Genomic DNA, 15,018 nt, shown 5'->3' with positions numbered 1-15,018 from the left:
CAGGAAGCTGATTTCTTCCTTTTATAACAGGAAAGCAGCAGAGGCTGAGCATATCTGTCAGTGATACTGGGTCAGTGTGCTGCCTCTTCCCACTGCCTGGGCTGGGGAGGGGAGCACCCCGCACAGCTGTGCCAGGAGGGGGATCCCCCGAGGCACTCTGTGCGCCCTAAATGAACCCTGGCCCACTCCACAGCCTCTCCACCCACCTTGCAGGAACAGTTTCCAAGGAGCACAACGAAGATGACTTGTCAAACACTTTTTATATGGGACCCCAGGAGTGGCACCACACAGGCTGAAGTCAGAATCTGCTCCTACCAGGGGGCTGTTTCACACATGCTGTTTCTTCTCCTACCTCTACCAGAAAGTGCTACTAATTGTTAGTGTTTGTCCCACTGAAAGGGCAAGTTACATGAAAGTGTGGAAAGTCAGCTGCAAAGAAAACAACAAAAACTAGCAGAAGCCAAAGGAAACACGACTCCACAGAAAGGTTTATGTTGTAATATACCTTGTTCTTCCAGAGGAAGATGCCATGAAGAAATATGATAATTTTCAAGGATTTTATTGGCATACTCTTCACTCATTAAAAAAAAAAAAATCTATTCCATGATCGTTGAGAATAACATCAGACTGTATAGGTCAAAAATTGACTGACATCACTCTGGACAGGCATTATTGAGACACACAAAGAAGCTGTTGTGCCTTTAAGCTTATGGTACATTGCAACGCAGTAAATGAAAAGCCACTATTATGAGGGGATGTTTATGTCAGTATCTGAAACAAATCTTCTTTTTACTAGGATAATACTGTCTTAAATTGTTAACTGTTGATCAGATAAACAACATGTGATAAAGATCCTATAATCTCTTTTCATACAATTGGTTTTAACCCCTTAACAGCTTTACATATTAAAATATTACACATTGATGACCCTTGTGAAAGCTTGAAAGAGCTGTAAATTACATCCTAACACACTTCTTGTGTAAGCAGTAACGCAAGAATTCAGGATTAAATTTTAATACGGTGGAGATAGGATGGTAAAATTTTCACAGGAGTTAATGTCTCAGTCATTGCTAGAACTTGCATCCTGCTCCCTTCCCACTCTTTTGACCTCTGTGTGAGAAGAAAGGATTTTGATCTCCCTGGTAAGGGTGCAGATTGAGGAGGTATTTCACGCAGTGCAGGACATGGAGAACCTCTCTTGCCATGTGGTACCAGGCCAAGGTGACCCATTTCTGCATGACTACATAAAGGGCCAGGAAGCTTTATCTTTCTTTCCTTGGAGAAGGAGCAACGTAAATGTTACAGCAATTATTACAGCTGATTTGAGATTCCTAGATTGCCACTTTGCATATTTTGCTTTGAAATGTCAAATTCTCATCTCAGATTGGGACCGGAAAAAAATGGCACATTATGGGAAATCCTATTCTGACAAAAGTAAAATTGCTGTCTGAATTATCAATACTAATAAAGGCAGATTTGTGGACACATCATGTAGATCAGAAAGTCAAAAGTTTCCTTTAATAATGCACATGATAAAATTCATGGTAGACCAGCATCCAATATAAATTTTTTCAAAATTACCACTGTGTGAGTTCTCCTCAGAGGGGTTGAGGAACAGAAGCTGCTGTCCTGTTTCTTACCTCTGCTAAGGAACTGTGGGAGCAAGAACCACGAAAGAGAGAAAAGTAACAGGTTGCAAGTGCTTATTCCATGGTGCTAAGCATTTCAGGGTGTGTTTTCTGAACTTTCTTAAAATTAATACTGATTTCTGTGCTAATTTACAGTGAAAGGACGACCAGGTCCATTTGCCTGTGTTAGTCAGAGAGGGCTGGAGAAGCTGGAATAAAGAGAAACAAACAGAAAATCTGTCTGCCAAAGAGGAATATGTGTATGTACATGTATGCTCACATTGTAAGGTACAATCCAACAATATTCTGAACACCTTTGTCCTGCCAGCTTCACGGCAGAGACCCCACTGAGAACCTCCTGTGCCTCGGGAAGGAGAGCAGGGCTGTGCATCGGGGGGGTGCACCACTGTGACAGGCACACACCCCAGCCGGGAGCCTGGGGGGCTCTACCTGCCAACACCGTTCACATAATCACACTTTGGATAAGGTGGCTTTCACCGCAATGGAAACTGATGTGATCAGGATTTCAGTTACAAGCCAGATGATCCAATGCAGCAGCTACTGGTGTCTCTCACCACCACCATTTGCTGCCTGGCCCATGCAACATCCTACCACAAATGAGCTTTACATACTTTAGGACCTTTGTCCATTCTCCCTGAGGCTGACCACATTTACCACTGGTCAAATCTAAATTTTAAAAAAGTGTGTTTTTTAACAAAATATCCATCACGGTTTCTTAGTGCTCTTTTCTACATCTTTTGAGACTTACTATTTTCAGGTAACATAAAGAAATTTTTAAATATTTTAACATAGCTGCACACACATCCAGAGATTTTGTGCATTCAGTTCATCAACTCTCACTGTATTTCTGACTCCCACTCAAGAATAAAATTTGCCATCATAACAGGAGTTGCTCATGATCAAGGCAAATACGATCCTGTTCCTTAATTTTAAGATAGCTACCAAATTCTTTTTACCAATTTTTTTTTCTGATAAGCAAGCCAAATAGCATTCTTTAACACACAGCATAATTTTTTGGGAAAAAACTCCCTCTAGGCTTCCATTTATGGCAATGAAAATAGGTATTCACAGTCTTTTAATACAATGCAAATATGCAGAGTGTAAACCTTTCCTTCCCCCCTGCTGTTTTAGATCATCAGTGGGTGATCTAAATATAGTGCACAATTCATACACAGATGTGAAAAATTTGTATTGCAGCAACACCCAGGAATAAACTGAAATGTAAAAAGAATGCACTTTTTGTAGCTACAGCTTTTCCTTCTAAAATGAAATAATTCTTAAAAAGGGGGATTTTATAGCATCTTCCCAAGTGATATTCTGCCCCATTTGGGGAGATGAGTTTCTACACTAGAAATAAACAAAAAAACCCCAACAATTAACAGGTGGCTTTATTAAAGTACTTATTACAGATTTGCATTATGCATTGCAGTACTCCACTAAATGACTCAGACTACACCTGCCGAGATAAGAATAACTTTGAAGTCCAGATATTATTACTGGCTGGTTACATGCGTGTTTTTCCAGTCCGGGCTGCCCCGTGAGCCCCTGCCCTGCCTGAGAAGGGCTGGCTGCCGGTGCTTGAAGGCAAGCGGGGGATGAACTGCTGCCCATATTCCGACTGCCCACGGCACAGGGGCAAACCCCGGGCACGTCACAAAGGGACAGACACACCTCAGCGAGTGGGCAGCCAGCGCCTGCCTCCTGCAGACAGCAGCGCTGTCACGGGCGGGCTGCAGCGGCTCCGGCTCCGGGATCGCGCCGACTGCGGGCCCGGCTCGGCTCGGCCCGTCCAGCGGAGCGCCGGGAGCGGCCAGCCCGGGAGAGCGGCCAGGCGCCCTGCAGATCCCCGTGCCAGGACCCGGGGGCATCCTGCAGATCCCCGTGCCAGGACCCGGGGGCATCCTGCAGATCCCCGTGCCCGGAGCTCACAGACACCCTGCAGATCCCCGTGCCAGGACCCGGGGGCATCCTGCAGATCCCCGTGCCAGGAGCTCACACACACCCTGCAGATCCCCGAGCCAGGACCCGGGGGCATCCTGCAGATCCCCGTGCCAGGAGCTCACACACACCCTGCAGATCCCCGAGCCAGGACCCGGGGGCATCCTGCAGATCCCCGTGCCAGGAGCTCACACACACCCTGCAGATCCCCGTGCCCGGAGCTCACACACACCCTGCAGATCCCCGTGCCCGGAGCTCACACACACCCTGCAGATCCCCGAGCCAGGAGCTCACAGACACCCTGCAGATCCCCGAGCCCGGAGCGCACAGACACCCTGCAGATCCCCGTGCCGGGACCCGGGGGCATCCTGCAGATCCCCGAGCCGGGACCCACGGGCTCCCTGCAGATCCCCGAGCCAGGAGCTCACGGGCAGCCCACGCCCGCTGCCAGCCGCTCACGGCAGGAGCCAGCGGCTCCGTGCCCTCCCCGCCCGCGGCAGGGCAGGCTGCCCGCGCCGGCGGCCCCGCTGCCAGCAGGTGACGGTGGCGGTGATGGATGCAGGTGCGGGGCCGGCGCTGCTGGCACCGCTGTCCCCGCCGGCACTGCCAGCTGAGGGCACAGCTGCCGCCGCAGCGAGCGCGGCCGGCGCACACACCGCGGGATTCATTAGCTTCATGACGCTCAGCCCTATCAGAAAGCACGAGATAATTCTATTTAATTTGTGTACGTTTTAATTACGGACCAGGCAGTGCCAAGTTTGATGAACGTATCATCTTTTCCGTTCTGCTTTGTCACCCGTTTGTGCTGATTTGCATGTGAGGCTGAGGAGCGCTCGCTCCGAGGGGCCCCGTTTTTACCGTGTCATCCCTCACAGCAGACGCCGTGCGGGACCCCTGCCTGCCGAGAGCACGGCCATCCCTCCCCGCAGCCACAAATTAAGAGCAGGTTTACGACCACATGCTCCGAGACCCTCTGGGGCCCCAGAGGAGGCAGCCGGAGAACAATCCATTCACTCATCTCTCCCCTTATCTATGATGGAAGTAGAAACAATTGCATCATTTAATTTACTGTTGCAACGGGGATATGCCTCATTGGCCCCTCGTTGTTTTGAAGATGGATTTAATTAACCTCCTATGAATCTTGCCAATACGTGTGGCAGCATCAGTATGGAATGAAAGATGTCAAAAAATCAGCTGCAGGGTAATGAGCATTTCTCAAGCTTGCTCTGCTGAGAGGACTCATGGCTACAGAGCTTGGCCCCAGCAGAAAGCTGTGGAGCAGATTGAGTTAATACACTGCTGCCTGGCCTCTGGGAATCCAAGCTCGGGTTCGCCTTAGACTACTAAGAAGAGAGGTAATTGAATAATTCCTAGTAGCCACATGTACCTTTAGCGCAGAGGCCATTTGCAATCACTGGAAAATAAATAATTGCAATTAACTACACTGTTAAGTAAATATATCCAGTCCCTCAGGGAAGCAATCTGCATGCTTTTGTAAGTCTGGCTACAATATAAAACTCATCACAATGTCTATGAGAGTAATTTATAATGAACATTTAGCAGGTGCCTCAGATGTGTTGCTGCAATTTACCTACATTAATAAAGCTCTCCCTATTAGACCTAAAGTTGTATGCATTTTAATTTAACACACCTTTATTACACTTTCTTTTTACAAAGGATGCAGTTTCCAGCATTTCCTAGAAACATTTGAGCTTGTAAAAAACGTTAAAATCTTTATGAAAGGAAGGTATTTACAGCAAACTGTTTGAGATTATGAAATCAATCCAGGATTTTACACGCTTTCCTAACTGGAATGAAAACATGATCTGAAACTTGTAAGCTATTGATTTATTCCTTGATGTGCTGGTTTATCTCAGAAATAAAGCAATGTGTTTTCTCTCTTACAAGAATGGTTTAGTATCACTTTACTGCTACAGTTTTAAACTACCAGCCACTATGGAGCAGGACCGCCCGGAGCTCAGCACTTGGCCATGAATTAAATGGTTGCACCTGACATCCCAAATGGGTATGTGGGCACCTGCACGGTATCACTGCCCAGGAAAGGTAACACTCTGCTTTGTTTGGAATAGGGAGGCACAATTGAGTATGCCCACAACTACATACACCTGCTTTATATGCCATGTCAGTATTTTTAATGCATGGAACCTTATTTGTTTCTCAAAATAAAACTAGTCTGAATTAAAAAAAAAAATACATATTTCTGTGCTTGTAACAACAAGAATGAGCAATTCATTCATGCCCTTTTCCTGATGCATTTAAAGCATCTTCTGCAAATATTACTTAGATTAAAAAAAATACATATACACACACACAAATATTTGCACCTGACAAGACAGCCAGGTGGGTGGTGGTGTCTCCTGAATGCACCAGGAGAGCAAGAGCCTCATCCTGACAGGTGACCTGTTTCTGTCCAGGGAAGCACATCTGTACCAAGGAGAAGATAATTAAGTCTCCACATCCATCCATCACCTGACTATCTCACTTGAATCAGCTTTTCAAATCAGTGGTAATTGTCTAATTAACTATTAATCTTTTTCATGACAATTACTAATGGATCATTTGTTGCCTGGAGTTTGCAAGGATCCTGGTTAGTGTCCATACATGGAATGAAACAATTTCAACTTAAACTATTTCTTCAGATTTGAGTAAGATCTAAATCAATTATTCAGATGTGAAAAGACGTTAACCAGCTTTTATTTTGAACAAGATATGTTTGTTCAAAGACAGCGAGTGATGTCTCGGGGAAGAGCTCCCCATTTTGCAGGCACACACTGTGGCAGTGCCAGGAGTGCTTCTCCAAGTTCTGCTGGCACGAGCATGCTGGATAAAGGGATACCATGCCCCCACTGGCTTGCTCAGAATGAAAGACCAAGTTTGCCAAGACAGTGTGATCAAATGGAAATTATGTGATTCACTGCAGCATCAGCAATATAGTGGGAGCTAAAAAGTCATGCCAGAATGAAGTCCTTCCTATTTTATCAGATAATATAAAATCACATGGTCAGAGGTGGCAGAGAGGCACAGTGCAAGTGAATGATGGAGCCAGACATATACATTCTTATGAGCAGTTATTACCTTTTAAAAAACATTTAATCAGCCATTCCAGTCCTGGCTTATCAAAGGGCTGCTTGGCAGAAGTCTAGAAAGGAAATATTCTGGTTGACTGTAACCCACGGAGAACACAGGGTGGGTGGACGAGGTAAATTCTCAATTTTAAGGCAAGGAAATCACTTTTTTTTCTGCAGGTAGAGTTTGAAAGCTTTTTGTAGGCCAAAATGTCTGGAATCCTGAAACACCACTTCTGTCGTTACCTTTATAAATTTTCATATACGATACACTTAATCCTTCTTCAGCTTACCAGGCTACCACCAACCCTAACAAGGCTTTAGTAACGAAAAAAAAAAGGGTTTTTTTCCTGGATACAAGGCAAGGCTGAGTTTACAAGGCATGGTTTACCTTGAGCAAATGGATTTTGTGATTAATGTGACTTTCTCCTAAAGCCTGACAAACTGAACTTGTTACTGAGCTGCCATTCGTGGGACTGAAGAGCACACAATTTTTAATTTTTTTTCTTGGAAGTACAAGGTACTTTTCTAGAGACTCCTGAATCAGCAGTCTCAGAAAGAGAGTTTTACTCCCAAACAGTCAAAATAAACCCAGTTTCCTAAGCCTGTTTATACTTTCTTAAAATGGATGTATTGCACGAGGAAGACTTATAGTATGGAGACTCAGTGAATAACTTCTTAAAATATTAAAATGAAGTAATTCTCAGAGATTAATACAGACTGTTACTATGGCCAGCTGACTGAAAAAATTCTCTTCCTTGGTCTAGACAAACCTAGAACACTTGAATGGTGACTAAAACAGAGCAAGAGTGCTAAGCTGGCTCGCTGAGACAGAAGGAGAAATATTCTTCTGGACAAGCACAGGCACAGCTGGGAGCTGAGATGCTTTGGGCTGGGGCAGGGTACAGGAGGAAGCACCTCCAAGTTCCAGCACAGTGCCTGGCCCAGCTGGAATGGGAAATCTCTCTTTATTCAGCACCTTCTCTGACAAAGGAGAGGGAAGGGCGCCCTGCATGTGGCACCCCAGGTGGGAAGCCTCACACACAGAATGGGAGCAGGCACAGCCCTGCCACAGCTCCAGGAACCACACAGGAGACACAGGGCCAGTTCTGCTCCCACACCTAGGCCATCGAGTGTTCGTGGAGCTGACAGAAAATAACAGATGCTGGTAAGCTGTTTACATTAAAAAAAGGTAAAAGTGGAGATCAGAATGGCCTTGGATCCATCACAGCACGAAACCCCATAAGCTCTGCAGCAGCCACCACAGCAGAGAGAATTAACTTATTCCTTCCATGTGCTCACTTACAGTCACTTCATTTCTCTATTTTCTCACCTCAAACAAAAATAACCTGACCTCCTCAGTCTTGGTAATAAACCCCCTCATTCATCCCCCCACAACCTCCTCTTCTTACTCTTAATGTGTTCAGAGATTTTAGTATCCTGGTTTTATTCAGGTGACAGCCAAATTGTCTTATTTCAGAACTTTCAAACATGTAATGTATTCCTTTTAAATAACCAAAACACTAACTCATAATAATTATTAAATTTCTGGAATATTCCTCAAGTTCAGCCCACAGTATGTCTCACTGCCACTGCAGATTTCTTTGAAGTCACCTCATCAAACCTCCCTTCTACTGAATTTTAGAAGATCATTTTCCAGAAACGGAAAAAGTGCCTTTGTCACACATGAAATGATAAATTTGCAGTGTACTTCTGGTAAGTGCAAAGATTATAGTGACCTCTGTTAGCTTTGAAAGGGGAGATCAGAACTTTTGAAAAAATTATAGGAAAGCTGTCTCCTACGTGAAGAAACATCACAAATTCACATTTCTGTGAAATGCTGTGACAATACTGGTACTAGAGACACTGCAGAGATGCTATAGATATAGACTAGAATTCATAGTTGAACCAATGTAATGGTTTGCATAATTTTTAATATGTTGCAAACACTTCCATATGTACTGGGAATAGAGGTGCTGGAAGGTATCTGAAAGCAGTGGGCAAATAATCAGAATGCTGTAACACCCAAAAAAGTCTAGCATTAAAAAAAAAAAAAAAGTCAGTAAGCAAAACTTTGAATTTAAACAGCAGGAAATCCTCAGCCACCTTTGCCAATATAGCATTAAGTGAATTCACCTGGCTGTCATACAGAAGATTCAGGTCTTACAGCACATCTTAGAGTGACCAAAACCCAAGGAAATGTAGATCTTTTTTCCGCAGTTACTGCCTTACTAAACACATTTTGTAACTACAAGGGTTATTTTGGCAGGTTGGAGCAGGGTGGTGTCCTCCAAAAGGCTGGACTCTAATGGAAGATTTTCTGGATGTTCTACAGCGATCAAACACTGGCATTCACCCTCCCCAACATGAGAGACTGGCTCGGCTGCACAGTCCCAGCAGGATGTGCTGGGACCTGGCCCCAGTGATGCTGCCCAGGCAGGTCAGGAACTGGCCAGCAAACACACCTGGAAAATTCACTGGTGCTGCCTCAGCAACAGCACCTGGCATTGCCCACGTGTCAGTAACAACCTCCCCCTGGATGACTCCAACAACAGGAAAGCAGACTTTCCTACCAAGGAAATCAAGGTGACTTTAATTTAAGGCTCCCATAAGTGTTCAATAAATTACATATTAATGGTTTATAGTATATTAATTATTAATTAATATGCACAACATTTTTTGCATCTGATTTAGGACACTGCACATCAGGGTCTGGACTCTACATTCTGAACAGCTCTCAGATTCTCACTTTAAATGGCTTAATTGGGAAGTTATTTACAAACACACTTTATTCTTTATGTTTGATGTAAGCACAGTCTGCATTTACACAAGTATTGCTTGTAGCATCTCAGTGTTCAAGTGTTCGGCAGCTGTGGTCTCAAGGGGGAATTCAAAAGGTCAGCAAGAAAAGCAGAGATAAATTTAGTAACGTACACAAAGATGACAGGTCAATGGATTAACCCTTACAATTCCCAGTATCAACTCCACTGCTGAATAGTCCAGAGAGTGGTTAATATCCATTTGCATGGGCACACGCTGAAGTACCAGAAGGGACTGGGACAGCCTTTGGAGTGGGAGGCTGCCAGCTGAGCACAGGCTCACCTGGGGGCTGGCACTGAGCGTTTGGGGCAGAAGCATCTCTGCCTGCTCTTGCTCCTGTCCTGCCCCTGCCAGCTGTGGGCACATCCATGGGCACGGCACAATTCAGTCACACCCTTCACAAGCTACTTCGTGAGGTGATTTGGGCCTGGATCATAAACACAGTCAGACCACCATGTCCTATCTAGTACAATTCCCTCTAAAGTGCCCTATAGCTCTGTCCTTCCAAATTATACTTTAGGAACAGATCTGTCACCTAGGAGCCAGCCCTTACTGCCAGTGCTGTAGGCTGACCATTAACTCCCTCAGCACTGTCCCGGTGCCTAGAGGCACTCCCACACACATCAGACAACTGCTCCTTACAGGGGTCTGCTGACAGATTTATAAACTACACCAAGTACAAAATACTTCAAAACAAACCTACTGTGACTTTAGCTGTTCATGTACAAACTGGAAGTTTCTGGATCAACTTCAATTATGCTTAATTAACATTGCAGAATGGCTGGGTGAAGTTCTCATTACTGGGGTATACTACTTCTTAAAAAAAAAAAACCCAGTTAAAATCTGTATTATTCTAGTGCTTTGTACACTCACACAGGCTTGCATCGTAGGTAGGAAGAATGAGAAAATGAATTTGATTCATCCTCCAATTACACCTTTTGTGCTCACATGCAGAAACATAAACCAGTAAGGGTAAAACACTCCCAAGATGCAGAGTACTGTGACTCAGAAACCTATGGGCTCACCCTGCTTGCTCTGCAGCTCACTCAGTTTCCATCATTTGAGGTTAGTGACACTGTTTTGTTTGACGAGAATAATTCTGAAACTGACAGATATAAACGTAGAAATCTTAATCTATTGGTAGTAAAGCAAACACCCTCTGCAGTTTCAGTCCTGCAGACTGCTAGCAGTATGTGAGTCAGGAAAAGCCTGGAGCACCCTCCATCAGTACTGAGTGCAGGGGGTAACACCTGCAGTGTGACTGACAGGGGTTCTCAGACAGCAACCTCCTCAATAATAGCATCACACCACCAGTGAAGAGAAAAAGCATGACAGTTCTTTGGAGTGATCACCAAGTGATCTCTGAACACTGACGGTAACTATGGCAGCCACAGGTAGCAGAGCAGGTCTTAACCCTTCACACATGCAGTATGAAGCTGCATACTCTGAATTAGGGACTTGACTTTCATTTCAACTATGCTTTAAGCTTCTTAGCTAACTGACTGCACTACAGAAAGGATTCCAGGAAGAAGTATTAGTTCCATATGAAATGTTGTAACATCAAACTCCAGTTTTTCAACGGATGGACTACTAATTTCCTAAGGAAGGAGAACAGCACTGCACCTGAATGGGGGGAGGCCAGCCTTTGGCACACAGGACATTTCCCACAGTTAGATTTACAAAATAAAAACTGGCTCTAAAGATACATGCCTACCCTCAAGAACACCAAGAAGACACTGCAGTACCTCAGAGAATTAAAATGCGAAAGCCATAACATTAAACTGGTTTTCATCTGGGCATTATTTCTGACACCACCTTACCTGGAGCTTCAGCATTCAGGTCAAGGTTATCTCAACTCATAATGAAAAAGGTTTAGCACATTATTTTGGCTTTATGCAAATCTCCTAGTCACCTTCCACATCAAGATGCTACAGGCACAAAGGTCAGTACTGATGACTGCCTGCACTTCTGAGTTCTATCATGGGCATTCAGGAAATGCCTCTTGTTTTTCCTCAGAGTAGGAAGGTAATGCAGCACTTCCTCTGTTTGCAGGAAATTACTCTGATTCACTGTGAGCTATAAGGAGATGGCAAAAGTCACAACCACACAATTTTAGTTACTTGTTGGATGTTCCTGTTACAGTAGTCTTGGCCAAGTCTGATGTCAATATTAACATTATTTTGTCAACCCACTTTTAGGTTTTCTACAGGGAAAAAAAAAAAGATAAATCAAACCTGGTAGTATCTACAGCAGAAGAAAAAGAGAAGTCCTACCTCTACTACTGCTTTGGCATCCAGTCTGAAGTTGAAATCTCCAAACACAAAATATGAAACTTTCTCAAATCGCTGATCAATAATTCTGGAAAAAAATGAAAACAGAACAAACCTGTCATTTAGCTTTAAAACATGCAAGAATATGCAAAGACACACGTTATCCTTCAGCACAGTTTCAGAAATAATTATTGGAACCATCAAAACTTCCAGTTTATACTGGATCAGTATATTAATCATACTTTTTCAGTTTATTTTCTTTGGTTAGGCAATTTTATCTCCAACCCTTGTACAACAGTGCACCTGATTTCCCTGGCTGACAGAGCAAGCTGGGGAAAGCATATTTGCAGCAGTTCATACAAATCTTGCAGAAGTGGCATTTGGGGACCATGGAAATCTTGAGGGTACCATGGAGGTCCTTCCCACCTTAGAAAAGTAAGGATATAGCTTTGGGCTGGGCAGGTAAGAATTAGGAATGCTGAATTAGCAGTGAGTTCAGAGTACATTTGAGTTTACTGATATACAAGCAATGTCACCTGTGTTTTGGGGTACTTTGTGAACCACCCAAGAAGTGACAGGGTTGGGCTAGACATCAGCCATCCCATCTGACAGACTGAGCCTCCCTGAGGTTCCCAGAGCAGCCACAGCTCTCTCAAGACAGCTCTCTGTGTTGCTCACAGGAGGCTGTAGCTAACACCTAACAAGTAATTGCTCCAGCTGTGAAGGCTGACTTTTCCTCAAGCCTTTGCTCAGTTTTACCCAGGTGGATACAGCATTACTATGCATCTTTCAAATCTTGTATTATTAAAAACTCTCATATTATTAGGTAATCTATTATTAGCAACAGTTGCAAGGTACTCTCAACAATACACAATTTTACAGCTTCTAGAGATCTTGGCATTTAGAAATCCACCAAGTCATGCTTATTTTCAAACCAGGAATCAATAGAATTCATCTATCAGTGGCTAAGGAAGGCAGGAAACACTCAAAACTCAACTGCCACAGCCACAAAGAATTTATACAGACAAAATGCACAGAATCCCCCTGGGTGTGCAAGAAGAGAACTGAGGAATGAACGCAGGCAATACCCTGTGAACATTCTGGAATACATCAGCATGTGAGCATTACTGTCAGAAACCCCAGGTGAGCCTGGGCAGGGCCCACATGGACAGGTAAAGCACTATCCAGCAACGCTGGTCAGGAGGCACTGCTGCCCATTAGGAGGCAATTGTTTCACATGGCTTCACAAGTTGTAATGCATTGCACCCATTTATTCTCAAAGCTGTAAGGAAAGACGTAACATTGGATCTGCAATGAGATACTGCTTCTCCTCTGAAAACATCTCACGGTTTTCGTCAACAGCAATCTATTAAATAAGGAATATTATTCTATGGAAAAAATTATGTGCATTGGGCCTAAGACACTGATCATTTGAAGAAAATCTCTTGCAAAGACTTATCTGTTTCCGCTATGAAAATCTCCAATCCTCCATTTAGCTGACAGATTATTGCAGGCACTGTTAATAAATACTGCCCACTGTCAGCTCCCAGCGAGCCCTGAGAAAAACCTGTCACTCCTGACCTGCACAAAACATTAGTTTGATTAGTGCCCTCACAGAAAATTGAAGGAAAATGAGAACGTAAACCATTTACATTGCCACAGTTTGCTAAAAGTTAAACCATTTACATTGCCACAGTTTGCTAACACTATCATTGCAAAACACACAACTTACACATCAGAAAAAGACTTTGCTTTGCCAACTGTCCTGATTCAAGGATCAGCTTTGGCTTGGCTCATTGCCATTTACTGCTAACAGACGAATGACAGATATTGCAGGAATGACATCAAGGTCCACCGAAGGCCTCTTGAAACAAATTTGGATTATGAGAACCATGCCTGTGATTGAATTATGCAAAGACAGATTTTCCAAATAAACAGACTATTAAAAAATAGTCTGTGAAAATGTCTCCAAACTGATGACTGAACCAGTTGATTAGTCTGCTTCTGATCAATTAATGAAAACTCAGCCATTTCATAGTCCTGCACATTGCCTGATTTAAATGCTATTTGCATACAAATCAATGCCAGCTCTACAACTGATAATTTTGTCCAGTTTCTCCCCTAGTAGCTTGTCTTGTTGGACATTTTAGAAAGAGTGTCTCATGATAGTTTAAAGTAAGAGTCCAAATGTTACTTCTCCAGAATGATGTTCCAAGTGGCTTCTGACACATCTCTTTTCACAGCTGGTGAAACTAATTCAGATGTACAAGAAAATCTGCAATGGTGGCACAGCAAAGGATGCACACATTTATGTACTAAGTGATGTGGGGTACCTAACAATGAAAATTCCTTTAAGTGACTCAACTTAATACGTGTATGTAACCTAATGTCCTTGCCATTACTTACTATTAATAAATAGAACTTACTATTAGTTCAAGACTTCCCAAATCTTCAGCAGTTTCAGCAGTTTGGAACTATGATAGCTTTGTGCTGAAATGCCTCCAGTACCTAAAACTGCCCTGAATCAACGGCACAAGAACCAGTACTTTCAGAGTCAGACCCCAAGTCTGCAAAGGAGATGGCAATAAAGAAGGGTGCAGCAATGTCCCCTCCCCTGGGAACGTGCAGAAAGCTGTCACTGAGGGCACTGGGACAGAAATGGGGCACTGCAAGCACAGCCAGTCTGGCCAGGGACACAGGGAAGGTGTTAGGACTGGGGTGAGAGCTAAACAGAAGTCCTCTGTTCCTTGTGTTTCCATGTTCTAAGCCATAAAAATGTACAGATCAACATGTGCAGAGACAACAGAGAATTCTGAAGACAAATTTTTTAAAAAAAAGAACAAGTGCTTGCAGAAAAACTAGGAAGGCTTCCAAATCTATGTCATTCTCCTTTGCTTTTTGTTTCTAAAAAATATCCTTCCTTTAACTGCGAATCAAATAGTCCTTTAAAACTGCCACCATGAATCACTCAATGAAGTGATAAATCTGAACCATATACAACGAAAGCAGCCAGTCCATGTCACCAGTATAAATCCTATGGTTTTAGTGGGAGGACCCAGTGCCATTTCCTTTAACAACTTTTACCAGCTCATCCCAAAGGGTTTCAGAACACCTGAAGGCTCTATTCCCGTACAACTTTAGATAGCTTATGACAAAACAGGTGACTCAGTTACTCATGACTGTACAGAAGGCACAGGTACTTCCCTTGCACAATTCCACATGCCAGCACACACAAGTCATCAATGCCTTTGCTGG

At 43.7% G+C, this 15,018-nt stretch overlaps 1 protein-coding gene across 6 annotated transcripts in view; it reads right to left on the bottom strand.

Moving 5' to 3' along the window:
• INPP5A (inositol polyphosphate-5-phosphatase A) overlaps positions 1–15,018 on the bottom strand; it is a 184,389-nt gene that overhangs the window by 49,587 nt on the left and 119,784 nt on the right. For all 6 annotated transcript variants that reach the window (XM_064431654.1, XM_064431651.1, XM_064431653.1 and 3 more), the window contains exon 9: positions 11,767–11,851. In XM_064431654.1, coding sequence (XP_064287724.1) covers positions 11,767–11,851 — 85 coding nt within the window. The remainder of the gene's footprint in view (positions 1–11,766; positions 11,852–15,018) is intronic.

This window comes from Passer domesticus, chromosome 8 (genome assembly GCF_036417665.1).
Source record: "Passer domesticus isolate bPasDom1 chromosome 8, bPasDom1.hap1, whole genome shotgun sequence".
In the NCBI taxonomy this organism is placed as follows: Eukaryota; Metazoa; Chordata; class Aves; order Passeriformes; family Passeridae; genus Passer; species Passer domesticus.
The sequence above is the reverse complement of the archived record's forward strand: the minus strand, read 5'-3'. Positions and strand labels throughout refer to the sequence as shown.